This window comes from Gadus morhua, chromosome 22 (assembly GCF_902167405.1).
Source record: "Gadus morhua chromosome 22, gadMor3.0, whole genome shotgun sequence".
NCBI lineage: Eukaryota > Metazoa > Chordata > Actinopteri > Gadiformes > Gadidae > Gadus > Gadus morhua.
The window spans coordinates 21079749-21101569 of NC_044069.1; the positions used below are offsets into that span (position 1 = coordinate 21079749).

The 21821-nt window shown below is 42.2% G+C and overlaps 1 protein-coding gene across 11 annotated transcripts in view; it reads right to left on the reverse strand.

The window, feature by feature from the left end:
• The window catches only part of LOC115535227 (uncharacterized), a 73145-nt gene that overhangs the window by 24786 nt on the left and 26538 nt on the right, over nt 1-21821 (reverse strand). For 7 of the 11 annotated variants that reach the window (XM_030346257.1, XM_030346256.1, XM_030346251.1 and 4 more), the window contains exons 11-35: nt 16674-16742; nt 16412-16551; nt 15952-16080; nt 13757-13811; nt 13594-13674; nt 12065-12088; nt 11307-11344; nt 11158-11223; nt 11039-11063; nt 10929-10952; nt 10181-10243; nt 9929-10068; nt 8942-9046; nt 8749-8800; nt 8449-8502; nt 8317-8358; nt 7779-7924; nt 6802-6906; nt 6658-6706; nt 6381-6461; nt 2887-3942; nt 2674-2748; nt 2438-2571; nt 1952-2044; nt 649-706 (exon numbers count right to left, since the gene is read on the reverse strand). In XM_030346257.1, coding sequence (XP_030202117.1) covers nt 649-706; nt 1952-2044; nt 2438-2571; nt 2674-2748; nt 2887-3942; nt 6381-6461; nt 6658-6706; nt 6802-6906; nt 7779-7924; nt 8317-8358; nt 8449-8502; nt 8749-8800; nt 8942-9046; nt 9929-10068; nt 10181-10243; nt 10929-10952; nt 11039-11063; nt 11158-11223; nt 11307-11344; nt 12065-12088; nt 13594-13674; nt 13757-13811; nt 15952-16080; nt 16412-16551; nt 16674-16742 — 2904 coding nt within the window. The remainder of the gene's footprint in view (nt 1-648; nt 707-1951; nt 2045-2437; nt 2572-2673; nt 2749-2886; nt 3943-6380; nt 6462-6657; nt 6707-6801; nt 6907-7778; nt 7925-8316; nt 8359-8448; nt 8503-8748; nt 8801-8941; nt 9047-9928; nt 10069-10180; nt 10244-10928; nt 10953-11038; nt 11064-11157; nt 11224-11306; nt 11345-12064; nt 12089-13593; nt 13675-13756; nt 13812-15951; nt 16081-16411; nt 16552-16673; nt 16743-21821) is intronic. The other 4 variants (XM_030346249.1, XM_030346255.1, XM_030346250.1 and 1 more) reach the window with 4 other exon arrangements.

The window sequence follows — 21821 nt, forward strand, 5'->3', positions numbered from 1 at the left end:
AATTCTCTAAAGTCGATAAGCATGACTTAATTCATGACTTAATTCATGACTACCATATCCAGTTTTGCTGTTACGTGTAAGCTGAGAGTGAAAAGGATTTAAAGGATAACTACAAATAACCAATGTTAGGGAAATCTGTTTGTTTTGTTGTGTGTTTCTGGATTTATTTTAAAAATATATATCGGCCGATATATCGGCATATCAGATTTTTAAATCACAAAATATTCGTATCGGTCTTAAAGATCCTATATCGGTCGGCCTCTAATTTTCAGTGATGGAAAGCGCTGTTGGTGTGGACGGGACTATCTTTATTTCAATTTAAATCGCTAAGTGCCGACATGGCCCAAGAATGATCCTTGCTCTGTGGTTCAACATGTTGAAGAAGTTGTGTTACTGTTTTTAGTACTGATGCCGTGGCCTCCCAATCAATGTGAGCTTATTCGTTAGGCTACTATAAACTCGTATGGTGGAGTGTATAGCTTCCAATGGCCATGCACTTGTATTAAACGTATACTCAATGAAACACTTCCACACGACAAGGGAATTCATTTTCCGTTCCCAAAACCATTTTCTTAAAAATGTGTAGCATGGCCCAAGGTCAAGAGGCCTAGAACATATCAGGTTAAATCAAGGCAAGGGGGCGCTTACCGAAATCATAGCTTTGTTTTGACATTTCACCAAACTGCTCTGGAGTGAGCTCAACAACCTAGATAAACACAAACGGAAATGTGGGATAAGCATGTGCAGCACACTTTGTCAAAACTAACAACTATTTTATAGTCTACGTAATTGCAATAAGACAAAAATTGATGTTATTCTCCTGTTTTTTACTTCTCTTCATTTTTTTTACGATTATAGAAAAGCGGTTGTTTCGAAGAGTCACATTTCATTAACCTGACGACACCGTTGGACATAAGTGGTCATTATTCCGAAACATAAAGTATCCCTACCCAAGTTAGCATCATTTCTTTTAATACAAACGGAAGGGCTTTCATCAGTAGGTAATAGAGCTTTTATAGTCAGCAATGTTTGTAGCCGTGTTTGAAATGCAACACACTGTAGCATTATACTAGAATGGCATTTTTGCCATTTGCACTTTCGGCCGTGTGTTTCCTCTACTCTGCTTCATTCTGCTGTGTTTCTTCTACTCTGCTTCATTCTGTTGTGTTTCCCGTACTCTGCTTCATTCTGTTGTGTTTTCCCCTCCTCTGCTTCATTCTGTTGTGTTTTACCTAGTCTGCTTCATAGTACTTAATCTCATTACTTATTAATATAATAATTTGTGACTATAATAATTATCTCCCCAAGCCCAGTCTGTAACGACTTGGTTTGTGCATAATGAGAATATTTCACATCTGTTGATATAATCATATAAATATGATTAAACATTTGTTCATATCATATCCCACCGTATGATGATTATACTCCCAGGGAAATGGTTTCCTTATCCATACAAAAAAGCTTTAGTTGTTTTCTCATAATAAGCCTACAAGATAAATTGTGCATATTATCACGAATGTTTTCTCGTTTTGACGGCACAATTATCTCATAAAATGTCATAACCTTGCTATTTTTCTATTCGGGCAGCAATGTGCTTTACATTATTATTATTTTATTTTTTATTTTTTATTATTATTTATAAAAAAAATATATATTTTTTTTATTTTTTATTTTATTTTATTTATTTTATTTTATTTTATAACGATTTATGATGACTATATGCTCTGTAAGGTGACCTTGGGTGTCTTGAAAGGCGCCTCTAAATTAAATGTATTATTATTATTATTATACAAAAAGAAGAAAAAAAGATGTTGCAACCTTCTGCGTACTCTGCGTATGGGGAGCTGACCAAAAAGCCAATGCCAACCACTAGGACTATCCAACGACCCATTTATTTAAAGTCTGAACGAGGATTGAGAGAATTTTATACTTTTTGAATGTCATTTCACACCTGAGCTTCTCCAAATCCAGCCCGTCGTTCCTGTTCAGCTGCAGCGATTCTGACGGCCAACTGCTGTCGTTTCACATTTATGGATTGCAATTTCTGAAATGAGCAGATTGAAAACGACAGACACAATGAGAGGGTTAACGTCTCAAGCACTTAGGTAGTCATACCTCTAAATGCAAATGTTAACCCTGTCTGAAAAGGTAATTAAGTATGGAAGGGAGAAGAATAACCTTCCATACATGAAGTGGATAGTACTCAAGGTCATGGGGTTAACCGTTTGGTTACCTCTTTGTTGCATTCTAGATTAAAGAAGTAAAGGTGACAAGAGCTCAAATAAATTGGAAAATTCACACTTTAAATGAGCATATGCTTCGTAGTGAACTCTTAAAGTATGTTGTTAAGGATTGTATAAAATCCTTGAACAGTTGGTAGAACGAGTGTCTGCTAGACATGTCTAAGTGTACCAATATCAATTCAACATCTACTCACCAGATACCGCATTCGGTGTTTCATTCCAGTGATATGTCCAAGGATGTCTTTCTCATGGACTTTCACGCAGCAGCTTTTGCAAAGGTAGATTGGAGCGTATGGTTCACAATGGCATTCAATGAGTGCATGTAAACCTAGAGAAAGGAAAGTGAAAAAAAATGGTCACCATTTGTGATCATTGCTTTTAGAAGCATTTATACATACAATTAAAAATGTTTTATTCAAGTGTTACTGACCAATCACTGGCTCACGATCCTTCATCTTGATAAAATCCCACAATTTATAAGGAAATGCAGGAGGGCTAGCGAGAACTGAGGAACAACCATTGTGGACCACATACATATCAATCAGTGAATTGCATTGCCATGAAATGGTTTGGATTTACTAGCGTTCCAGCCCAACTTGGGAACCCTTCCAAAAGCAACCCAAATATAGACGGCGATACTCACCTTTATCTAGTTGAGCTCTAGCTGGTTTGACATCTTCCAACAAGGCCTTTTCTGTGGCATTCCTATCATCCACTCCGGTCAGATGTCCAGAGGGATTTGCTGTTGTTTTTGATACATCCACAAGGCAGAGTCGCAGTCGTTGGCTTCCAGCCTCCTCACTACTTCCCTGAGCCTTCCTCTTTCTCGACATGGCTGTCTCTTCCATGCTTTCTGCGGTGCACATTTGTGTTGAGCTTTCGGTCCACACCTGTACTCTGGCCTCTTCTCCCTCATTCTCCGGCTCTTGTTTAACGTTCACAGGCGTCCCAGGCTGCCCTGAAGCCACTACCGAGGGCACGGTCTCAACCTCTTCTCTCGTTTTTTGTTCCTTTTTGACTTTCTTTCCAGGATGAGCGTCCAGTTCCATGCTTGTTTCGGATTGCGATTTAACAGGGCCTTTTGAGGAGGTTTCAGGGGTTGCTGTTCTCCCCCTCTTTTTCGTCACCTGCATTTCATTGGTTGCCACTAGCGAGGGCACGGTCTCAACCTCGTCTCTCGTTTTTGGTTCCTCTTTGATTTTCTTTCCAGGATGAGAGTCCACTTCCATTCTTGTTTCAGGTTGCGATTTAACAGGGCCTTTTGAGGAGGTTTCAGGGGTTTCTGTACTAACCCTCTTTTTCGTCACTTGCATTTCATTGGTCGCCACTACCGAGGGCACGGTCTGAACCTCGTCTCTCGTTTTTGGTTCCTCTTTGATTCTCTTTCCAGGATGAGAGTCCACTTCCATTCTTGTTTCGGGTTGCGATTTAACAGGGCCTTTTGAGGAGGTTTCAGGGGCTTCTGTACTAACCCTCTCTTTGGTCACTTTCATTTCTTTGGTCGCCCCACCGGTTGGACCACCATGAGTCTCTGCAGGTATGTTGGGTTCAGTTTTGGTGCGCTTTGGAGGGGTGTAGCTTATGCTGTGGAGTTTGTCCACAGCAGGTTGCCCACCCTTAATGGTCCACTTCTCACTCTCTGCTTGAGGCTCCTCTTTTGCATGCCCATGGCCTATCTCCTGGAGCACTTCATTTGGGACTACGAAAGAGGAAGAGCAATAAGTTGATGATGAATCTCCTGATAAGAGATCCATCCCAGATAACACTCCAAAGCCTACACACCCAAACATCCTGCCTTCCTTTAGAATAACTTGTTTCACTACATTGTTCAATAGACCCAAACGCCATTAATTAAAACAGCACAAAACATTGGGAAAGGGTTATCTTCCAGGCTGCTCTAGCGTGTATCTCAGGATACACGGTAGAGCGTGTATCCTGAGATACACGCTCTACCACATATAATTAGACGTACAAATACAAAGTCATCCTCGTGAGGATGATCACCAACAACTTGGACTGAAAAACAGGAGGAAAGATGTCATGCTCAGAAGAAAAAAAATGTATGTTTCTTTGAATCCTATTTGAGGAACTACATTGCCTTGTTTTGTTTTTTGTTCTGTACATCCCTTTGTCTCTCTAGCCCTTACCTACCTTGGTGGGGGGTCATACAACGGTGATTCCTCTGTCTCTATGGGTATACTCAGCAATCACATATTTTACTTTTCGTGAAACATAATTTGTAATTTCCCTTTGTTTACATTAACAGTTACTTTATTAGGCGAGTGCTACATGCAGCGCTCAACTATTGTTCTTCATAGGTTTTATTTCTTACCTCTTTATATTTCTCTACACACTTTGGGACCTATCTCCTTCCTAATTTTTTCCCCTGGAAACTCCATTCAAAATTTTAAATGTTAACAGCTTGGAATCGCGGGCTTCTTTTCAGATTGATCAAATATTTTAAGATGTTCTACTTTTAAATTAGTATCTTTTTTTTAACATGGGAGTCAATAGGAGGAGTCCTCTCTGGTACTTCAACTGTTTAAGACGAAACTAAATCAATTTAAGTTTATCTTCGTTCAAACCATTTAAAAAATCGACACACTTGTATCTTCAATAATATCTAAACGGAATTTCGATATCATTTAAACCTTCTTCAGAATCACAGTTTTAGTTTCATACCGGCTTTGTTTTCATTGAAGACATCTGCCCATTCTGACACTCTTACTTATCGTAACTCAATCATTTTATCAACCTTCGTTCAAACCATTAAACAAATCTACACATGCTCAACGGTTGCCCTTTTAAGGACGCTACGTCATAGAACGCCGACAAGCACTGTTCCAATGTTGAGGACAATCGGAAATTCGCGCCCTTTTCGCATCCTTTATTTTTGAGAATTCCGCGAAATTTCAAGGATGCATCAATGGATCCTCAACGAGCCAAAATACCCACAATCCTTTGCGTTCACACGCTGCGCGGGATATTTAAAAAATGTGTATAGAAAGCAATACACATTGCTTTACACAAGTGAAGTCATTTGAACATTTCAGAAATATTTTGTGCCTTTTTATAGATTAATCATTTAAATGCAAAAAATGTGCCTGTGCGATTTCTTTCAAACGTTTTTGCAACGTAATGATAGGCTATATTTTGCATGAATTGATTTGTTTATGTGTCAGCAGGTGATGTTTAAAGGTCCCATGACATGCTATTTTATGTATTCTTTAATATAGGTATTAGTGGGCAACTAACACGGTATTCAAAGACGTATCCCGAAATTCAGCCGTCGTGCAGTTACAGCCACTCCGAGCCAGTCGCACATTGAGCTTCCCCCAAATGCGCTGTTTTGGTGTCTGTAGCTATAATGCAAATGAGAAGGAGCGAGGCGGGTCAATGAGGAGGGTGGGGGTGAAGGAAGGGTAAGAAGGGTAAGAAAGTCATCGAAATAAAAAGCTCTCGTTTCAGGAGACGATGATTCTACAATTGAGTGTGTGCTGAGAGACGACAGAGCGTTCAGGGAGAGATTATGGAAGAAATGAATGATTATATTCTATGGTAAACCATGATTATTATTAGGCCTAAATATCTAATGGTAGAAAACATCTAAAGCGCCTCTGGATTCTGATCCAAGGCTTGACACAGGGAGTCTGGGGTCAGAGAGTAAGGTGGAACCCCCCACAGGAGCCAGAGGCGATGGGGTCAATGCGTGCTGACCTCAGCCAGGTGCTTTAGATTAGCGTCGTTGACCACTCGCTTACAGGAATCTATGACTGATTGTGGTCGGACACCCCAAACAAGAAACTGCTTTGTATGTGTGGATAATGAGGACGCCGGGGTCTGTTGAGCGGCAGTGCTCCGGAGCCCTCGATTTATTTTGCTCTCTTAGTTAGTTGAAGTGATTAGATCGCGGTAGATCTCGGTTATTTCCACCCCAAGATCTGGAAGCAGTGCTGGTGGTTGACAGCTCACAGAATCAATTACTTGGACGTAAAAAACTTTTACCAAATTTGCTTGGTGAACGATGTCATGCCCTATTCAAGTAGTAGAATAATCAAAGTTACACTTAATCACCACTTAATCACTATACCCAGTACAGACTAAAATAAATCATAGAGAAAACATCTGGTCACCTACCCAGCCTCTTTCCAGCTGCCAGCACAGGGATGAGCTCACAGTCACTCTGTCTCCGCTTCACACGTTGGAGTATTTCAACAGCTGAAACAGACGAGTAAAATATGAGTGTTAAATCTTGTGTAAAAATTCCCAAATAAGGAAATTCATTATGCCTTTCGGAATTTCCCAAGTTCTTCTTAAATCCGGAAACAAAAAGGAGACACTCCAGAGATGAGGAAGTTTTGAACAGACAAAAGAAAAACATTCAGTCCGGACTGTGTAAAATGAATGTCCTTACCCTTTAAATATTCATTCGATTCAAAGAGAGGTTCGTCAAGCAATAGAGTCTAAAAGTAAAACAGAAAATTATGAAAAAGACAGTAGAAGCATAGATATGGAAGCTCGAGGTTTTGAATTTAACCACTGAACCACAAACACTTACCTGCATTTCTGATACTGGGTGTCTTTCTGCTGCTTGCTCTGCAAGATCCAGTAATGTTTCTCTACTTACATCACTACAATCCAATGAGCCACAGTGGGCTTTTTCCTACAAAGGAACACAACAGAGCATTATGGTTTCACATCACATATAGAAAACAAGTCTTCAAAAAGGGATAGACCAAGAGTTGAAAAGTTGACACGCCTACACGGCAAAAGACACCGGGAGCCGGTAACCTCTTTGCTGACATTCTGGGTCCAGGGTTGTCCATAGACTGCGGTTACCCTGCGAGAGTGCAAATATCCTACGACTACCAGTGCTTTGATTGTACAGGCGTGTGAGGGCCAAGCCCTTTCAAACTATTTCCATAAGTCAACGAAGAAATAGGCACGTCTACTACCATAGGCCAACGCGTATATGGGTACGACTATAAGGACGGCAAAAATGTGCAACCAAAATGTGCATGTATAACATTTGTGTTCACATTCTGCTTTATTTGCCAGGCACATTTTTGCATTTTTGCATAACTTAGACATTGGACAGAAATTACAGATTAGTTTGACCTCAAATTATGCCTTGCATTTGGAAGATGCATCTTTAAATTTATCCAGTTCAATATTCCCCTTTTTGACTACCAAATCTCAATATCTCATTGTAGTAATATCCACTAATACAAGTCACCCAGGTGACTTTTTCCTGACACATACAGGACGCGGTGGTGGTAATCTGGTTGATTGTTAAAGTAGTGTTAATCTAAACGGAAAGGGTGCTCCGCTGCCATGCAGGAGATCACCACCGAGTGTGTGTGGAGATGGCTGGTCTAACCTGTACACACTGATTACTCAGTGTACAACAGGTGTGCAGCCTCACCCAGCCCCAGAGTCCAATCAGACTCCGCCAGCTGAGGCTGCTTCAACCAGCCATCATCCACACACATTCCCACACTCATCAAAAGCCGATTTTACTTCTTTCAGACTCACCAAGAAATTCTTGGCATGTTCATAACTGAGCACGTGGGCAGTGCTCTCCTTTGTTCCCAGATTTCGGCCACAGAGCAAACAGAGAAATTTCCATTCCTTTGAATTCTGTCCATGCATCATGCTGTACTTCACCACAAAATCCTGACCTAAAGAAAGAAAACAGAAGCGGAGGGAAAACAGAGCAAATGGAGGGACACAACAAAGTAAATGAACAGGGAATATACATATCCCCCGAGCGCGAGGAGAGAATAGTCGGGCACGTGCAAACAAACAAATCACAAACAAATCAAAAGACCATGTGACGACACGGTGCAGGAGTAGGAAGCGGAGGATGGTAGGGAACCAGTGTTCAAGAACACAAAAGTTACACGAATAAACTGAACAACCGTGTATATTTGACAATGCAATGAGCATTAAATAACCCCACAATGCTTCTCTGAATAACAAAGATATGTTCAACAATAAAGATACAAATATAATTGAATGAGACAAGTTTAACATAAAATAAATACCAATCAATAAAAATACAAGTGCTCACCTAGCAACGGAAGTTCAGGCTTCGGGTTGGTCAAGCATGGAACTGTGATATGCCAAAATTTACATTTGATTGAATTATTTACAATTGTTTGCAATTAAAATATAAATAAAAAAGGAGAATTTGATTACCAACCGTCATTTCTCAAATGTTTCTGAACATTCCTGAGTTCTTCTCCTCTAGTCAAGTCTACAACAAAATATAAAAGGAATAAGTTAGTAAATGCATTCGTTTTTTTTATTTGTGTGAAACCTTAATGTGACCGTTTAATGCTGCCTTCTTGGCCAGGTCTCTCTGGAAAAAGGATTTCTAATCTCAATAAGACTACCTGGTTAAATAAAGGTTTAATACAAATAAAGATGAATACAAATACAAATAAGCAAAAGAAGCATTCTTACAAACTTCCACTGTGAAGGTTGTGCTAGAGCTACTTACTGTAGAAGGTCATCTTGAGCGTGGAAAATATGGAGTAAGGTATATCAAAGACCTGTTTGAGAAATGATTACATTCATTCTTTCCTTTAAAATCTCAAAATTAAGGGAATGTGTAAGCAACTGCTTTGCACGAATTGGTGCAAGTCACTTTTGGTAGTTCTTCTACACACAGAAGTGCAACACATCCCTTGTACCTTTAGAATGCGATCTGCATAGGCCTTTTGCTCTTCCAGTGCTAATTGCCTCAGGACCGTTGTGTCCATATCGTCGTACCATGCAAACGGCACCCTCTGCTGCAGCTGTGGATCACCCAGAAAGAGAGGAAGAGAGCGACCGCCAGAGGGCGAGATCCAAAAAACAGCGAGATTGAGGGAGAGGAAGAAGGGTTATTGTACTACACTTTTCTGTCCTCAATTTAGGACACAAAAGCTTCTCATGGGTAAATCATCGATATGAGAGAGTGTGAGCGGAAGAGAGAACACTAACAAATGTGCCTGAGCCATATCTTTCATTGCAGCAACTTAACTTAAAAGGTTGTATCAACGATTTCAGGCTGAAACATAAATTATCACTTTCATCTGATTTTTCCTCACGATCCGCTAGCTGCCCGCCCCATAAGCAGGCCATCAAAAAAATGCGTCTCTGTAGGCAGCCTATGCTTGGAGATCGTACAAAAAACAAAGGCTACCACCAACCACTCAAAACCCCAAACAATAGTATTCCAACCAATCACCAAAAGGGGGTGAGTGTTGTGGGGTTTTGCAAGCTAAGTGGGAGCTGAAGGAGGGCAGCGTCTGTCTGGATCAGGAGCTAGAATGGCTGAATCAATCCCCAAGAGGAGGAGGATGAGGGAATATCAATGTGTATTTTCCAAATAAAGAATAAATATCGGGAAGGCTATGGAAAGATGCGAGTTCATGATAGTTTTTCTTGATGCATTAAACATGGAAGTGAGGGGCTAGCTGACTGTTTGTACCAACAGAAGTGACATCAACCAACATCGCTGATACAACCTTTTGAAATTCTTACAAATATATCTTCTAAAGCCAAGGCTTGCAAACCCCTTTACCCTTTCCCCTGCCTAAAGTATCACCACGATTTGCCTCTGCCAAGTGTTTTTATATTTCTTGCCGTTCTTCTAGAACTTCTTCTAAACGTCCTGTGGATTCGCATCTGCTTACCACTGTAAACAAGGCATGCCTTTGAGAACTCATGTGCGTCAAGACTTCTGTGTCCGAGAAGTACTCCGAACAGGCAAAGCATAGGTAACCTGCTGGCCTTTTAACCTTGGAACAGATGCAGACCACAATGAAGGGAAGACCTGAAACATAATGTGTTTGTTTGAGAAGATGAAGACCCTAGCCTAGACCCTAAATGTAAAACAAACCAAAAGTACAAGTAGGACCATCCAATGTTCTAAGGGTATAACGCACCTATGATGGGTTCTTCCGACGGACATCTCATTAAACCAAACAGCTTCAAGTAAGGGATTCCTGCTAACATTTGAACAAAAAGGATGCCGTGTTAATGTGACTGCTGTAAGATACATAACTTTTTAACTGAAACTATGATAATGTATGCATCATGCTGATTTGTCTACAGCAAGTAGCGACCGTCACCAAAACATCCAGAAGTTTATTAACCCGACTCTGTCTTTTCATGAAACCAAATCGTGGTGCAGCATGTCATTTCCATGCAACTAAAGTGTAGTGTAGCTAAGGATTGGTGTTTTATTTATTGTAGAGTTTGGTTTTGGTTTTCCCTGGGATTAACCCAGGATTAGCCGGAACCAAATTGACCTTTGACCTTATTGTTCTAACCTCTCAACATCTGGTTCACCTCATAAGTGAATACGAAGAGATGGAGAGGATTTCATTTAATCAGAGAACCTCACTGCCTTACCTCTGATATGACTGTAATGTCTAAGAGGTGAATTCTTTATCATGTTATCTACTGAGAATCCGGAGGAGGATAAGTGTATATACATCAGTGGGGACTTGAGGTGGGGGACACAGGTGAAGTGTCTAATTCCTAGGCCCATTTTGATTTGTCACTGCATGCAGGAGGAATCCACACATTTTGGCAATTCAACCTATCCCCTGATCCAAAGTTCTTTGCAAAAGTACTCAGGTTCTGTTTTTACTCAAGGAGGTTAAACAAGGATTCAAAACTTCGATTTACCTTTTTGGTGTTTATCTTCAACTGCTGAATGAATAAATAACAGTGTTAGTGATCACAAATCGTGGTGGGGACATGGAAATAATAGTACAGCTTTAACCAGAGAAACGTACCTGAACCAAATATACTCCTCTGTTCCTGGTAGCATTGGCACATAATAAAGACAAAAGCATGTTAGGGAATATTTCAATATAAAACAATAAAATACAAAACAACGATGAAATTGGCTTACAGAAGCATGGGTCCAATGGTTCAAATGTTTGGTGTAGTTGGACATAAGGTCATCAGACTTGCAGATCTGACAAGAGGTGAGGAAATTATAACAATTAGTAAAAATTAGGAAGGCAGTCAGCCAAGTAGCAATGTCTTGATTAAATGTACCTGGCATCGTAGTTTTAAAGATGGATTAGCGGGATGTTCTGCAAAGAGGCAAATCAAAATTGTAGATTTATTTAGCTTTTATTGACAAAGCAAAAAACAAAGAAAAACATTTGCAAGTAATAGTAATAAAAGCTAGAGCAGGCAATTTGGAGGGACCAGCCAGAGCAAGCTACATTCTGAAAGTAACCACTTGCCCAAAACATGTGACTAGCTCGCTAGCTTTAGCAATAGGTCTGCCTATCCTAGTCCTGGGAGACTCCCGTCTGGCGAAATAATTGTGAGGGAAGACTGCATGCAAGAAGCCGGATCAGTGGACAGACAGTTAAGCCATTCAAATGATATTATTGATAAGGCTTATTACAGGCCTGCAATAGCAAAGGATAAAGGATTTTTCCGTTATTTTTGTAAGAGCATTTGATTTAGTGATTGCTGTCGGGATGTTTAGAAAATTACAATCAATTTGAAATAAATGTTTCTTCCCTACATTTAAGTGGCTGAGGTGGGGTGGGGACACAGGTGAAGTGTCTAATTCCTAGGCCCATTGGGATTGGTCACTGCATGCAGGAGGAATCCACACATTTTGGCAATTCAACCTGAACCATGATCCAAAGTTCTTTGCAAAAGTACTCAGGTTTTGTTTTTACTTTTTAATTGACAATAACGTCTACCTTTCAAACTTCGGCTCTCTTAGTTTGTATAAGTGTTGTGTTTATCCAAGACACAAGGAGGTTAAACAAGGATTCAAAACATAGATTTACCTTTTTGGTCTTTATCTTCAACTGCTGAATGAGTAAAAAACAGTGTTAGTGATCACAAATCGTGGTGAGGACACGGAAATAATAGTACAGCGCTCCAACTCGTCATTCTACATTGGAGGGGCACCTCTGTGCTTTCATTTCCTGCCTGCCTGCGTCGCTGTGCTCGTTAACCTCTCTTGCTGATTGCAAACTCAATACTAAATTTGGGTGTAGGCCAGGGAAGCTAAACGTTTAAAAAATTAATCGGTCACAAACAGTAGGAGCAAGATGTGGCAGTCGGTTTGACGGACTCTATGTTTCGCACTGAAGGGGATTTAAAAAAAAATGACGCGAAAGTGTGTTTGAGCATCATTGCCATTACTTTCTCTAAACAACTTATGCATCTTCTTTGTACTTCTCCTTTGTCAGACTTTAAAGCCCCTGAAAGGAAACTTTGTCGTTTAGGGCCTAATAATCATTGCAACAAGCCCTAGCAATTAAAACCTTTGTTTACTTCCACAGTACTATGATCATGTTCAACTTTACAGTCACCACTACATTATTTAAAGGAGGCGTGGATAGGTGTCAATCAAGTATGTGAGGGGAAAAACGGTCTGTCTAGTTACTGGACCAGATGAAATGAGACGGAGAGGTAATAAAGTCTGTCGGCACGAGGACCTTGGATCTATTAAGTAAAGTGGCAACGGTTATACAGAGTCATAAAGCGTGAGAGATCGAATATGTCTAAGTCCCTAATCAGCGCTGATGGTTCGTCCAGAGCTTCGCCTCCGTGGAAGGTCTGCTTCATAAGAAGATCAAGAGTCCCTGTGTGATACAGTCTTATGCTGTATCCTCCTCTCGATGAGGTGTGTGCGTTTGAAGTGTGTGTGGTTCTGTGTGTTTTTGCTTGACCTTGGCTCTCAGGCCCTGGTATATGCATGTGTATCTCTTGTGTTCCTCCTAACGGGTGAGAGCTCCTCGAAGTGTCTCCTGTGTGATAAATTAATGTGGCTCTCAGGCCCTGGTATATGCATGTGTATCTCTTGTGTTCCTCCTAACGGGGGAGGGCACCTCGAAGTGTCTCCTGTGTGATAAATTAATGTGGCTCTCCCGTTCTTGAGGATGACTGGTGCATTGTCTGAGTGTCCACCATTTGCCTGGTTGGGAAATGGGGCCTTCGGCTCTGGCCTTGACCTGACTATATTATCATGTTTGTGTTATGTGTTCGTTGGGTTAGAGCAAGAGTTGACTATATTGTAATGTGCCTGCCATGTGATGTGCTCATCAGGCTAGGGTAGGAGTTAGCTATATTTGTAATGTACATGTGATGTACTCAGCAGGTTATTTTGCCCAACATATGCAAGCAACACTCTGATCACAAAGCTAATCAGCTAAATGTATTTTGAACAAACATTTTTATATTTATTTGTGATTATTCATACTCAAATGTTGGTATATGAACACTAAGACACTTCACTTTTAAGTGTCATCATGCAGGCAGTTTTTAAATTTTTTGACAGGTTGTCGGAGGCTTTTAAACTGCTACTCACCAAGGGGATCTCCAGGTTGTATGCTAGTGATCAAGCTTCTCCCATTGCACTCCCTACTGATGGGTTCCAGTGTGGCCAAGGCTGCAAACACCAAGGAAACGTGTTAATACACTATCACCTTGAGGATTCTGAATGATTTATCAATACACTTTAGATGACTCACCTTTTGAATAGGATGCCTCCAACAAATTAAGCACTTCGGTCGTCACTGTCAATTGCTTTAACAGAAAAAAATATATGTTAATGTGTGGAAATAACTATAATCCCAGCTGGCACCTCTGACTACTTCCTACTGACTTACTTAACAAACAGGAGGGGGGTATGGAAGAAATTAACGGTTACACTTTATGGCAAACTATGATTATTATTAGGCCTATATATCATAAATACATTACTCCGCCAGGGCTGCACCTTGTCACCAATCCTGTTTGTGATATACATGGACAGGATATCGAGGCGTAGTCGTGGTGGGGAGGGTTTGCAGTTCGGTGGTCTGAGGATCTCGTCACTGCTTTTTGCAGATGATGTGGTCCTCATTGGATCATCGGCCTGTGACCTTCAGCACTCACCGGATCGGCTGGCGGCCGAGTGTGAAGCGGCTGGGATGAGGATCAGCACCGCTAAATCTGAGGCCATGACTCTTAGCAGGAAACCGATGGATTGCTTACTCCGGGTAGGAAATGAGTCCTTAGCCCAAGTGAAGGAGTTCAAGTATCTCGGGGTCTTGTTCGCGAGTGAGGGTACTATGGAGCGTGAGATTGGCCGGAGAATCGGAGCAGCGGGGCGGTATTGCGTTCGCTTTACCGCACCGTTGTAACGAAAAGAGAGCTGAGCCGCAAGGCAAAGCTCTCGATCTACCGGTCGATCTTCGTTCCTATCCTTACCTATGGTCATGAGGGCTGGGTGATGACCGAAAGGACGATATCGCGGGTACAAGCGGCCGAGATGAGTTTTCTCAGAAGGGTGGCTGGCGTCTCCCTTAGGGATAGGGTGAGAAGCTCAGCCATCCGTGAGGAACTCGGATTAGAGCCGCTGCTCCTCTACTTAGAAAGGAGTCAGCTGAGGTGGTTCGGGCATCTGGTAAGGATGCCCACTGGGCGCCTTCCTTGGGAGGTGTTTCAGGCACGTCCAGTGGGGAGGAGACCTCGGGGAAGACCCAGGACTAGGTGGAGAGATTATATCTCAACACTGGCCTGGGAACGCCTCGGGATCCCCCCGTCAGAGTTGGTCAATGTGGCCCGGGAAAGGGAAGTCTGGGGCCCCCTGCTTGAGCTGCTCCCCCCGCGACCCGACCCCGGATAAGCGGACGAAAATGAGATGACATGAGATATTAATAGTGGAAAGTAGCTAATCATCTGATTTTCTATAAGTGGGACTTGACAAGACACCAGAGTCTGCCCAAACCTATTTCTGGTGATCTCCCAGTGTACTTATCAAGGGGTCAGTTCCATTTCTCAAACGTAGAACAATGGAACGTGTTGATATACGTCTCCCGTCATTGTATGTATAAATGCTGATTTAACGGTCCCTGCTAGAAAAAAAGAAAAACCATTGTATAAGGAAACCTTAAGAAGCGCAATAGTCAAGACATCCAGCAGTTCTTTTGCATAACAAACTCGGCTTAGTTGTTGTTCTCGGATAACAATAAAGTCTTATTTCATTCTTGATCCGGACCCCTCGATTTCCCTTACTCTCTTACTTGATTTAGTTGAAGTGATAGAACAACGATATCCTGCACATAATCTCAGGAAAGATAGCCCTGCGTTCCAAAATCGGAACTATTCAATTTTTTCAAGACTATGCAATATCTTTTTTGTGTTGCCATTTTATTGGAAACAAGGGGTTAATTTAGACTTTAAGAATGTGAACTGAAGCCCAGGGAAGGGTATATATTTTCTATTATTCTAGTTTTAATTTTAGTCTTAACAATTTTATTCAAACCAACTTCCTTCTATCTATAAAGAAAATATTTGACGGCATTGTTGGTTCGATCCCCGGCTCCTCCTAGCTGAGGTGTCCTTGAACAAGGCACCTAACCCTGACTGTTAGCACCCGACGAGCTGGCTGTCGCCTTGCATGGTTGACTCCGCCGATGGTGTGTGAATGTGTGCGTGAATGGTGAATATGAGGCAATATTGTATAGCGGTGGCCAATGGTTAGATGCAGCGCTATATAAATGCAGTCCATTTACATTTACCTTTGTTATAATTGGGCTTACCTAAGTTGATTTAAACTTTTCCAGTTCATTTCAATTTGCACGTACTGGTTTGTCGTATTTATATTAAGACTATTGGACTTGTTCATAATCAGCCTCTTTTCAGCCTCTAATTAGTTCAGTTGACAAAGTGGTGTGCAGACCTTGATGCTGTTGTTGGTCCCACTCCTTTCCTCCGCTTGCCGTGCATAATGCAATATGCTGGTTTTGAAGAGGGCGTTGCACTCCGTGTAGCATTGCTTGGATCTCAGGGTTGAGGGGTGCCATGCATTCTGCATACAAACACATTTCCAGGTCATTAAATAGTACGCGCACAAAACAATTTTATCAAAGTACGCAATTTGACAAAAATGGTCGGGGGCATGCGGGTGTAGTGGCTTATTGCAGATCGATTGCCAGGCGAAAGGTACTGGGTTCAAACCCCAAATGTCCCCAACCTGCCCGCAGGCCTTCCTGAGCATGATGCCTAACCTCTACCTGCACAGTGCACACTAATGGCGATGGGCATACATCTGAATTCACAGCAGAGCTCTTTGGCTCTTTTTTTTCTTAATGACTTTAAAACTAGTAGTCACTCTAAAGAACCACATTGGGTTCACTTACAATGTAGCGATAGACGTGGTCAAAGCTGATGGCATGGCTGATGACGGCGTGTCCGCGCAGTGTGATCTGGCAGAGCGTGCACAGGTGGAACTTCTTACCGCTCTCCCTGTCACAGACGCATTCCACCAGGTGCTGGAGACCTGCAGGGAGAACACAACCACATATGTGGAGGCGGAGCGTGAGTCAGCTTATAAAGAAAGTTATCCCTCCTCCTGGCTGACCGCGGTCAGACCGACGGTGTACTCCTGGTGTGTGTACTGACCCAGGAGGGCGTGCTTTCTGCGTGGGAAGGCCACGTAGCTCTGCACCGATATCCACTTTGGTTTGCTCACTAAAAAAATACCAAGAACACGTGTTAACCACTGAACGCTGAATGAAGGAATTACTCTGAGGGCTTCAGTTGCTGTATCGTAATAAACAACTTGCTTGAGTAGAATTAGAAAAAAAAACTAGAACTGCAAGCAGTTATGCAGGGGTCCAAGAAGTGTGCATTTCGCCGGCACAACGCGACAAGAAATGTGCATTTCGCCGGCACAACGCGAAGCAAGTATTCAAAACGCTACCGTGAACAACATGTGGATACAAAGGTTTTGACTGTGGGAGCTTCGGTGTGGGAGTTATAGCCCAAAACGCGTTTTCAGAACATTCCATTGGCCAAATAGGAGATAGACAATGTCGTTGTTTATTTGGCGCCGCCCTGTGGCGAAATTTTTAATTTTCCAAAGACAATTTTCTTTTGCCAAATAACTCCCGCCCACATTAATAATTCTTGGCCATATTTTCTATATAGACTTGGGTTTGCCCCTTGATGGTTTCCCTTGAGTTCAAAGAACATTCCTTTGGCCAATTAGAAGATATACAATTTCCTCGTTTATTGCGCCCCCTAATGGCGATTTTTTCCGAATTTTTTATCGAACGACATTAAGGTTAGCACCAACATGTTTGTAAAATGTGGACTCGATCCGATGTCTAATTTTGGATTTCTTTGGATTTTTGATATTCCACGTCTAATTTAGCTAATAAACCAATATTCAAAACGCTACCGTTTCGTCGTCAAAGGTCGCATCAAAAAAGTGTTTCGTGCATTCTTTGCGTGTGCGTCTGAAGATATCGTGTGCAAAGTTTGGTGTCGATTGGTCAAGAAATGTGGGAAGAGTAGGGAAAAAACTGTTTTGCGTTTTTTGCGATTTTGCGAAAAAAAATTATAGACGCAAATGGGCGTGGCCTATGCCAAAAGATGCAGCAGACTCCAGTGAATCTGTGTGTACAAGGTTTTGAATGTGGGAGGTTCGGTGTGGGAGTTATAGCCTCAAACGCGTATTCCCTGGTATAGCGCCACCTAGTGGCCGGCGTGTCTGGATTTTGTCGTCTGCGTAGTCCGAAGGGATCTGGATCTAGTCATGCAATTGGCGTGTCGGCACCATTTACGGTCTGGGCTGTGGTACCACTTCTAGTTGGGAATAATAATAATAACTAGAACTGCAAGCAGTTATGCAGGGGTCCAAGAAGTGTGCATTTCGCCGGCACAACGCGACAAGAAATGTGCGTTTCGCCGGCACAACGTAGGAGTAGCGAGAAGTCAGTGTAGCGTTTTCGCGGCGAAATTTTGTAGAAGATATACAATTTCCTCGTTTATGGCGCCCCCTAATGGCGAATTTTTCCGAAATTTTTATCGTACGACATTAAGGTTAGCACCAACATGTGTGTACAATTTGGACTCGTTCCGATGTCTAATTTTGGATTTCTTTGGATTTTTGATTTTCCACGTCAAATTTAGCTAATAAACAAATATTCAAAACTCTACCGTTTCGTCGTCGAAAGTCGGATCAAAAAACTGTCTGAGGGTTTCTTTGCGTGTGCGTCTGAAGATGCCGTGTGCAAAGTTTGGTGTTGATTGGTCGAGAAATGTGGGAGGGATAGCGAAAATACAGTTTTGCGGTTTTCGCGATTTTGCGAAAAAAAATTAATGACGCAAATGGGCGTGGCCTATGCCAAAAGATGCAGCAGACTCCAGTGAATAAGTGGGTACAAGTTTTTGACTGTGGGATGTTCGGTGTGGGAGCTATAGCCCCAAACGTGTTTCTCCTTGGTATAGCGCCACCTAGTGGCCGGCGTGTCTGGATTTTGTCGTCTGCGTAGTCCGAAGGGATCTGGATCTAGTCATGCAATTGGCGTGTCGGCACCATTTACGGTCTGGGCTGTGGTACCACTTCTAGTTGGGAATAATAATAATAATAAGAACTAGAACTGCAAGCAGTTATGCAGGGGTCCAAGAAGTGTGCATTTCGCCGGCACAACGCGACAAGAAATGTGCGTTTCGCCGGCACAACGCGAAGCAAGTATTCAAAACGCTACCGTGAACAACATGTGGATATAAAGGTTTTGACTGTGGGAGCTTCGGTGTGGGAGTTATAGCCTAAAACGCGTTTTCAGAACATTCCATGGCCAAATAGGAGATAGACATTGTCGTCGTTTTTTGGCGCCGCCCTGTGGCGAAATTTTCCAAAGAGAATTATCCTTTGCCAAATAACTCCCGCCCACATTAATAATTCTTGGCCATATTTTCTATATAGACTCGGGTTTGCCCCTTGATGGTTTCCTTATAGTTTGAAGAACATTCCTTGGGCCAATTAGAAGATATACAATTTCCTCGTTTATTGCGCCCCCTAATGGCGAAAAATTCCTGATTTTTTATCGAACGACAGTAAGGTTAGCACCAACATGTGTGTAAAATTTGGACTTGATCCGATGTGTAATTTTGGATTTCTTTGGATTTTTGATTTTCCACGTTTAATTTAGCTAATAAACCAATATTCAAAACGCTACCGTTTCGTCGTCGAAGGTCTGATCAAAAACGTGTTATTATTTAAATTGTTGTGTGCGTCTGAAGATGTCGTGTGCAAAGTTTGGTGTCAATTGGTCAAGATATGTGGGAGGAGTAGCGAAAAAACAGTTTTGCGGTTTTCGCGATTTTGCGAAAAAAAATTATAGACGCAAATGGGCGTGGCCTAGGCCAAAAGATGCAGCAGCCTCCAGTGAATATGTGCGTACAAGTTTTTGACTGTCGGAGCTTCGGTGTGGGAGTTATAGCCCCGAACGCGTTTTCCCTTGGTATAGCGCCACCTAGTGGCCGGCGTGTCTGGATTTTGTCGTCTGCCTAGAACTCAGGGACCTGGATCTAGTCATGCAATTGGCGTGTCGTCACCATTTACGGTTTGGGCTGTGGGCCCACTTCTAGGGGGGAATAATAATAATAACTAGAACTGCAAGCAGTTATGCAGGGGTCCAAGAAGTGTGCATTTCGCCGGCACAACGCGACAAGAAATGTGCGTTTCGCCGGCACAATGCGAAGCATGTGTTCAAAACGCTACCCTGAACCTGTGGATACAAAGGATTTGACTGTGGTAGGAGTAGCGAGAAGTCAGTGTAGCGTTTTCGCGGCGAAATTTTGTAGACGATATACAATTTCCTCGTTTATTGCGCCCCCTAATGGCGAAATTTTCCGAAATTTTTATCGAACGACGTTAAGGATAACACCAACATGTGTGCACAATTTGGACTCGTTCCGATGTCTAATTTTGGATTTCTTTGGATTTTTGATTTTCCACGTCTAATTTAGCTCATAAACCAATATTCAAAACGCTACCGTTTCGTCGTCAAAGGTCGCATCAAAAAACTGTTCTCATGCATTCTTTGCGTGTGCGTCTGAAGATGTCGTGTGCAAAGTTTGGTGTCGATTGGTCAAGAAATGTGGGAGGAGTAGGGAAAAAACAGTTTTGCGGTTTTCGCAATTTTGCGAAAAAAAATTCTAGACGCAAATGGGCGTGGCCTATGCCAAAAGATGCAGCAGACTCCAGTGAATATGTGTGTTCAAGGTTTTGAATGTTGGAGGTTCGGTGTGGGAGTTATAGCCCCAAACGCGTCTTTCCTTGGTATAGCGCCACCTAGTGGCCGGCGTGTCTGGATTTTGTTATCTGAGTAGCGGTGCCGGACCTGGATCTAGTCATGCAATTGGCGTGTCGGCACCATTTACGGTTTGGGCTGTGGGCCCACTTTTAGCGCGGGAAGTATAATAACTAGAACTGCAAGCAGTTATGCAGGGGTCCAAGAAGTGTGCATTTCGCCGGCACAACGCGACAAGAAATGTGCGTTTCGCCGGCACAACGCGAAGCATGTGTTCAAAACGCTACCCTGAACCTGTGGATACAAAGGATTTGACTATGGTAGGAGTAGCGAGAAGTCAGTGTAGCGTTTTCGCAGCGAAATTTTGTAGAAGATATACAATTTCCTCGTTTATTGCGCCCCCTAATTGCGAAATTTTCCGATTTTTTTATTGAACGCCATTAAGGGTAGCAACGACATGTGTCTAAAATTTGGACTCGATCCGATGTCTAATTCTGGATTTTTTGGGATTTTTGATTTTCCACGTCTAATTTAGCTAATAAACAAATATTCAAAACGCTACCGTTTCGTAATCGAAGGTCGGATAAAAAAAGTGTCTGAGGGTTTCTGTTCGAGTGCGTCTGAAGATGTCGTGTGCAAAGTTTGGTGTCGATTGGTCAAGAAATGTGGGAGGAGTAGTGAAAAAACAGTTGAGTGGTTTTCGCGATTTAGCGAAAAAAAATTATGGGCGCAAATGGGCGTGGCCTATGCCAAAAGATGCAGCAGACTCCAGTGAATATGTGGGTACAAGTTTTTGACTGTGGGAGGTTCGGTGTGGGAGCTATAGCCCCAAACGTGTTTCTCCTTGGTATAGCGCCACCTAGTGGCCGGCATGTCTGGATTTGGTTATCTGAGTAGCGGTGCCGGACCTGGTTCTAGTCATGTAATTGGCGCGTGTGCACCATTTACGGTTTGGGCTGTGGACCCACTTTCAGGGGGAATAATAACAAACACTACAAAAACAATAGGGATCCAACCTGTTGGCTTGGACCCCTAATAATAATAAGAAAAATCCTTACAAAAACAATAGGGATCCAACCTGTTGGCTTGGACCCCTAACAAGAAGTGTGCATTTCGCCGGCACAACGCGACAAGAAATGTGCGTTTCGCCGGCACAACGCGAAGCATGTGTTCAAAACGCTACCCTGAACCTGTGGATACAAAGGATTTGACTATGGTAGGAGTAGCGAGAAGTCAGTGTAGCGTTTTCGCAGCGAAATTTTGTAGAAGATATACAATTTCCTCGTTTATTGCGCCCCCTAATTGCGAAATTTTCCGATTTTTTTATTGAACGCCATTAAGGGTAGCAACGACATGTGTCTAAAATTTGGACTCGATCCGATGTCTAATTCTGGATTTTTTGGGATTTTTGATTTTCCACGTCTAATTTAGCTAATAAACAAATATTCAAAACGCTACCGTTTCGTTATCGAAGGTCGGATAAAAAAAGTGTCTGAGGGTTTCTGTT